This window comes from Engraulis encrasicolus, chromosome 3 (genome assembly GCF_034702125.1).
Source record: "Engraulis encrasicolus isolate BLACKSEA-1 chromosome 3, IST_EnEncr_1.0, whole genome shotgun sequence".
Lineage (NCBI taxonomy): Eukaryota > Metazoa > Chordata > Actinopteri > Clupeiformes > Engraulidae > Engraulis > Engraulis encrasicolus.
Window position 1 is genome coordinate 40,822,893 of NC_085859.1, and position 7,500 is coordinate 40,830,392.

Sequence of the window (7,500 nt, forward strand, 5' to 3'; positions counted from 1 at the left end):
CTTGTTAGGCTTTCACACTGTAAGTTGCAGAGTTGTTTAATTGGTTGTTTAATGGAGATATTTCGCTTCTTTTCTTTCTTTCTCGTTCTTGGCCTTCCACCACCACACCTGTGTGGTCTCCTGGAGGAGGTAAAATTTGCATCCAACGTGGCATGAAGAGAAACAAGAAAACAAAAAAGGGGAAAATAACAAAAAAGGAAAAAAACAGCATTTGGGTAATTTAAACAAACCCGAAGCATAACAACATAACTTGCTCTCCACACTAGAGATGGCATGTAAAAAGAGTTTGGAGTGGGTGGTTATCGGAACTGCATCTGAAGCTATGTTTGGTTTGTTCCCTTGGTAAACTTGGAAGTGCACAGAACAAATATGTTGTATCGTGGCTATCATCGTCTGACACTATGCTTCGCTACCATCCGTCCATGTGTGTCAAACAATGTAGCTGCACTGGTTACACACACACACTACACACACATACACATGCACACACACACACACACACACACACACACACACACACAAACTTGTGTGGCCTGATAAGTACTAAGTGTGGCTCTCATAGGGGCTAAGTGCGCTGGAAGAGTTTACAAGATCAAGAGCGATGTTGAATTTTGCAACAAAGTGACTTTTTGTCCCCAGACTTGATTTAAAAAAAAAATCCCCATGCCTTTTATCAAACAATAAAATATAAAATGGAAAAACAAACCAAACATTGAAATGAAATGTGGTCCGCCGCTCTAGCCATCTGGCAGACCACCAAGGGCTCGATGAAAGTGAAAGGCCTATGGACAGTAAGTAAAGGGTTTTCTTTACAAGAGCCTAGGGGGACATAATGCAATTACATGAATCTGCTTATCAATCTGTGGCTTGTTTACGCATGGCGAGCACTCTTTTCCATGGCATGTCAAAATAACATTCGAAAAATGAAAAGAGCAACAATAGAGGTCAGCCCCCCTTACAAGTGGTCTGGACCATGTTCTCGAACATGCAAATTACTACACAGCTTTAACCGCCAGACTGGAGCGAGCAGCCAGGCTTGCAAACACATTAAATATTTATGCGTGTGGTGGGTAAAAAAGCTGTGATGGATCTACGATGTCTGTTTACGTCGCGTGTGTGTCTTTTTGCGCTGTGTGAGAGCCCATTGCAAGGGGCCTGGCTCTTGACTTTGAGGAATTTTGGGAAACATTCGTGCTGAACTATAGCAGGGAAGCTGACAGGGGGTGGGACAAAGGGGTCACTTGTCATGGACCCAGGTAGAGAGGGGGCCCAGAATAGGATCCTTATTACATTGCATGTATTGGGTTTGGGGCCCTTTCAGATATTTTTGTCCCGGGCCCAGCCAAAGCTGTCAGGGGCCCTGACTATAGACAGGGAAATTGAAAGGGGATGGGATGGGAAAAAAGAAAGGGAAAAGAAAAGTGCTTCGATGGCTAAATTGCGGTGGAGGCGAAAGAACAAATTGTTTGGAGGCACTTTTACCACTGCTATGTTGAAGATGAGACGTGAAAAAGAGCTTGCAAATGGTCCGATTCTTTCCCACCTCATGCTTTTTCCCCACCCGACACCCAAACAGACTCTTTAGTCCCGACTTCACCCATGACCAAAACAATAGCATCATCAGTGTGTCGAAAGGGATGTGGTGTAGTAGGCTACGAACCTAACATGAGAAAACAACGTTTCCTTCAACATGGTGGCCTCTCAGCTACAAGTCCATCTTACTGTATAACATAACCTAAGTGGTATCCTAACTGTTGGAATCATTTATCTTGGAACAAAAAAAGAAGAAATAAAGACGAAAAAAAACCAACAAAAGAACAGAGGAGGTTTTCTCAAGCATTTCAAAAGAGCCAGTGTGAGCCTTTGAACCCGTCAGGCACTTAACTTAAGTCAATGTGAATTAGATTAGACTTTGTTTAAGTATGAGAACGAGAGAGAGAGAGAGAGAGAGAGAGAGAGAGAGAGAGAGAGAGAGAGAGGGAAGAGAGAGAGAGAGAGAGAGAGAGAGACAGAGAGAGAGAGAGAGAGAGAGAGAGAGAGAGAGAGAGACAGAGAGAGAGAGTGAGAGAGGGACAAAGACAGAGAGAGGGAGGGAGAGACAGAGGGAGGGAGGGAGAGAGAGAGAGAAAAAGAAAGAAAGAGAGAGAGAGAACAAAGGATTTCAGGTGCTCCCAAGAGAAGCTTCCCAAAAAGCTTTGCTTCTAAAGCCACCAATCCCAAGTGTCAGCTCGGCAGTCTCTTAAAACTCTGAAGGCCGGTCCCAGTCTCAGGTTCTTCCTCCTTTCTTTCAGCTCTCCTTTTTTTCTCGAGCTTTGGTGATTTGAGCGCAAGCAAGCAACAAGATTACAATCTCTTTCTCTTCCCTTTTGTGAACGCTTGCTTTCACTGCGGTCCCAAAAACAGCCTCCCCCGGTATAACATAATGCGCTGCTCACCTGGGACAGTGAAGCCATTTGCAATCACACACACACACAACAGCTGACCCATATTGCAGAGAGAGAGAGAGAGATAGAGAAAAGACTCTTTTGAAAAGGGATCCATGTCTTTCTCTCTCTCTCCGCTTTTCTTTCTCTCTCGCTCTCTCATGCCTCTCTGGAGATCTCTGTCCTTCAGAATAGGCTGATTGTAACTGGGTGGCGCTCTGCCAGACGATGAGGACCCGTTTTGTGTTACTCCCCCCCGTCGAAGGGGGAATTGTCTCTGTACTTTTTTGTGTGTTGTGTGCATGATCAAGATGTAATCTCTACTCTGCTCACTTGCCTTTGTCAGCAAAAGTCATTTACACAGTAAAGCAGCAGCAGAGAGGGGAGGGCTGTCCTGTCCTGTCCGTTTCATTGCACTAGGATAGAGATATGTAAGAGAGTAGCTTTCAATGCACTGTGCAATGTGTACATGTTTGTGACTGTGTGTGTGTGTGTGTGTGTGTGTGTGTGTGTGTGTGTGTGTGTGTGTGTGTGTGTGTGAGTGTGTCTGTGTGTGTGTGTGTGTGTGTGTGTGTGTGTGTGTGTGTGTGTGTGCGTGCGCGCGCGCGTGTGTGTGTGTGTGTGTGTGCGTTTGTATGTACAATATACGTGATTGTGTAAGTGTGATGAATGTATCCATGTCTCTATCCATATTACTGTGTGTGTGTGTGTGTGTGTGTGTGTGTGTGTGTGTGTGTGTGTGTGTGTGTGTGTGTGTGTGTGTGTGTGTGTGTGTGTGTGTGTGTGTGTGTGTGTGTGTGTGTGTGTGTCTGTGTGTGTGCGTGCGTGCGTGTGCACGAGTGGGTGGGTGATTGTGATGCGTGGACCCGCCTGACGCAGTTGCCACTTCCATGGCACCCCTCCCTCAACAGAAGATCACCTGCCGTGCACCTGTCCGTTTTCAGCTAACGAGCTGGTACCACTAATGCCCTACAGTAGCTGAGGTGGCGTGGGGTCCATGGAACACTCCCAAATTCATTTGTTCTCCCAAAAAAGAAAAAAACCTGTGCCACTGACACAAGTGCACTCTGTACAAATCCATCCATGTGGTGCTATTGTTTGAAATCAACAAACAAAAAATGTTCTGGTCCCTCTGCCAGTAGCTGTGGCATTCCTTTTTCTGTACCACGAGTCAGTCCGCTAGCGAATTAGCTTTCAACTAGCTTAGCTTTCCACACGCTTGCTTCTCCTTATGAGTCCCTGAGACCCACAGGTGACCGGTACGCCATCAGCACAGGTGCCGGGCGCACCGCTCACCCGGGGTTGGTTTTTGGGGAAGAGTAGTGAAGAGAGACGGAAGAGGAGGAGGAGGAGGAGAAGAGGAAAGATGGAGAGTCACAATCAGTCCATCTGTGACTTGTCGGTCCATGTCCATGGTCCTCCTCCCTCCCTCTCTCTTGTCTCTTTGTTGTGGTCTCTTCTTCTTCTCCTAGTTGCCCACCAGAGGGCTGAGGTCTCCGTGATGGTTCTTGAGCTTCTTCTTGAAGAGCGAGATGGTGGAGGGCCGGTAGAAGATGATCCAAGGCTCCGAGGCCGTGCTCTGGTTACAGGACTGGAGATGCTCCCCACTGCTGATGGAGGGAATAGATGGAGACCTGAGGAGGAGAGGAGAGTAACTTTATTGATCCCAGAGGGGAAACTCAGGTGTCAAGTAGCTTACATAAATACAAATAATGCCCACATTTTTAAAGACACATATAACACAGGTAATAGTCAGGGAGGGGAAAAAATAAAAACTAAAGAAAAAATAAAAAGGCAATGTGCAAAAACATATTCTGTGTATACAAATGTTTTTGCACATTGGCTTTTTATGTTTTCTGTAGTTTTTAGGAGAAGGAGTAGGAGGACAAGAGGGGTGGGAGGATGGAGGAGAGGAGGAGGAGAGGAGGAGGAGGAGGAGGAGGAGAAGGAGAGGGGTGGGAGGAGGAGGAGGAGGAGAGGGGTGGGAGGAGGAGGAGGAGGAGGAGGAGGAGGGGTGGGATGGGAGGATGGAGGAGGAGGAGGAAGAGAGGGGTAGGAGGATGGAGGAAGAGGAGGAGGAGAAGGAAGAGGAGGAGGGGTGGGGTGGGAGGATGGAGGAGGAGGAGAGGGGTGGGAGGATGGAGAAGGAGGAGGAGGAGAGGAGGAGGAGAGGGGTTGGAGGATGAGGAGGAGGAGAGGAAGAGGAGAGGGGTTGGAGGGGGAGGATGAGGAGGAGAAGGGTGAGAGGATGGAGGAGGAGAAGGGTGTGAGGATGGAGGGATAGCAATGGAGGACAGAAGGAAAGGATTGATGGATGGATGGACGAAAGGATGGATAGGGGGAGAGGAGAGGGGACAGAGGGATGGAGTGATGGAGAGGGAGGGTAGACGAGAGGAAAGACAAAAAATCATTATGAGTTGGAGAGAAAGAGTTTAAGAAGTTTAAGATGTTGTCATTTTGTTTTTTTTGAGGTCTTTTATTTGTTTGTTTGTAGCCCCCTTGGAGAGAAAAAAACAAATGGACTGAAAGAAAATTCTACCCAATAGTGGCTCACTAGAGAGGGGCCTCATATTGTTTTCCTCTATTATCTAACTGCCGTTTTTTTCAAATACAATGTTCAATGTTCAAATACATGTCATACACAAGATTGAAAAATGAAAGGTTGTGACTAACTAAAAGTTTTGTTGTCCCCTGGAGGGATGTCTCTGGTAATCATACCGGAAGAGGTGTAATTAAGGCTTAATAATTCCCTGAAGGAAAACAAAACTTTTGGGACTTTTCCATTAGCGGGATTACCTGACCTGGTAAATCTTGCTAGGTCAGTAAAGCCAGGTATTTAGAATGCTCCCTAATGTGGATTGAAGTCATTTAGCTCTTAACGGTGAGCGTGACTAATCTGCTAAGCGTGTAGAGTAGCACTTATTTTCCTTGTAGGAATCTGGCCACACTCTCAAGTGTAATTCTTCTATTTTATTTTAGTGGGTCAGCTTGACAGACAGACGTTTCAGCCTAAACCTTCAGCGTCTTGACTGGAAGGCTTTGGCCGAAATATCCGTCTGTCATGCTAACCCGCTAAAATAAAATACAAGAATAACACTTGAGATTGCAGCTTTTCCATAAGAAATGTAGAAATCTGTTCGCTCCCACCCAAAAACCTTGTCAAAAATCAGTTTGGAGTTGAGTGCGCTTTTTGAAAAAGAGAGTAGCACTTACTTGACAGTGATGTGAAGGAGCAGCTTCGCAACCATGGCGATGACTGTCAGAGTAAGAAGTGCTGCCAGTGCGTAGATGGTCCACACTGTAAAAATGTATATCAAGAAAAGCACGTCAATACACATAAAACACAGCTCTTTTCTGTTTTTTTTTTTCTTTTCATGTTATTTATTTTACTATGTGTATTTTGTGTGTGCTTTACATTTTCCGTGTGATGTGCTTTTTAATTGCATTTGTTTGGGGTTGGAGTTTGTGGGTGAGCCTGATCTCGAAGGAATTGCGTCCAATTTCTCACGCAAACCAATATCCAAAATTGCGTCCAGACTCCGAGGGTTTCCCTGCTGTCTAGAACACATAGATGGCTTCTGATTGGTCTAGCCTTCCCAAAACCATCCCTAAAACTAACCTGTCAGTAATGCAATGTTTCTGAGTTTCAAATTTGTGCCCTGACCAAAACTTTCCCTAAACCTAACCTGTCACAGACAGCTGCATGACCACTGTGCATGTGTGTCAAAGGGAATGCATCGTAATCTGGACGCAATTTCAGTTTTTGGTTTGCGTGAGAAATGAGACACAATTCCTTCGAGATCCTGTAGTGTGGGTAGGGGTATTTTTTCTGTATAAGCCTTTTAACTTAGAATATTAACATATAATATTTTGCTTTGAACTGGCATTCTTAAAGGGTTTATGAAACGAAAACAAAGTAAAGGAATTTTACCATTTCTAGGACAGATTCTGAAAGTTCTAAGCCTTGTGAATAAAATGGGATATTGTCTGGGTGATATTTTGTCCTAAAAGTCATGTTAAAACGTTCCCAAAAAGTGTTATGTTTACTTTTTTTCGTGACATGCAAATTTTATGCAAATGATATTCGTGACATAGAAGGGGAGAGTTCACCTCATTCCACCTTGTTCAGATCAATGGCGGCTAGTACCAAAACAAAGTGCAGTGTCAAGCAGTGTGTTGCTGGAGGGCCGAACGGTGCCAGCTGCAAAAATGGCTACTTGACAGAAGGAATATCTTTGCACAAGTTCCCTTCTGTGAAGAAAGATGGAACTGTGGCCGACGAGGAGAAGGCTAAAACAAGCTAGGGCTCTGTGGATCCAATGTGTGGTTTTGAAGCAAGCTTCACCACAAATGTGGAGATCACGGGCATGGTTGGACTGAAGGGAATGCTATTGCCTCAAGCAGTTCCAACAATTGACATCGCCGGCGTGCAGACTGAAACTGCCCCTGTAACTGCTCGGGCACGAAGACAGGTGAGTGCACTGCTTTGCTTTAGGCTACTCGTTTTACCTTGTCCATCTGCTTTGTGTGTTGTTTTCAGGAAAGGGTATTGCACATTACATGCCAAACCGATGCGAATGCTCTCGGAATATGCACTTTTTGTTGATTGCCATTCAACTGGTCAATAAATTGGTTTTGGGAGGATATCCACGCATCAGCGTGGTGCTCTCGGTCGAGGACAGCCAACTCACAGACTGGGCTACTGCTTAGCGAATAAACGGAGATGCACATAGCGTAGGCCTACTTTGAAGCGTTGATTGTTTGTTTTTAGTATTGTGGTGCACGTGTGGCTGACGTTTGGACACACCTCGTCCTCAGAGTCAGGCTGAGGGACACGCGACGCCTGTGACTTTGAGCACAAAAAATAATAATAATGATAAACGCTAAAAATATGCTGAGGACTCAGGCTATCTAGGGTATTTTTCCAACAGCCTAATACCTCTGTTTTTTCTCTAGTTGATGATATTTTTGCATGTAGCCTACATGCATTTCAATCACACTATATCGCGCAATTGAATCAAAATGCCCCCCATTTGTCAACAAACACACACGCCATGTCATCTTTGGGTCATGGCAA

The 7,500-nt window shown here is 45.3% G+C and overlaps 1 protein-coding gene across 2 annotated transcripts in view; it reads right to left on the reverse strand.

Moving 5' to 3' along the window:
* Positions 1-3,243: 3,243 nt before the first annotated feature.
* Positions 3,244-7,500, reverse strand: part of kremen1 (kringle containing transmembrane protein 1) — a 118,625-nt gene continuing 114,368 nt past the window's right edge. For both annotated transcript variants that reach the window (XM_063195419.1, XM_063195418.1), the window contains exons 8-9: positions 5,637-5,721; positions 3,244-4,057 (exon numbers count right to left, since the gene is read on the reverse strand). In XM_063195419.1, coding sequence (XP_063051489.1) covers positions 3,892-4,057; positions 5,637-5,721 — 251 coding nt within the window. In that variant the 3' untranslated portion in view covers positions 3,244-3,891. The remainder of the gene's footprint in view (positions 4,058-5,636; positions 5,722-7,500) is intronic.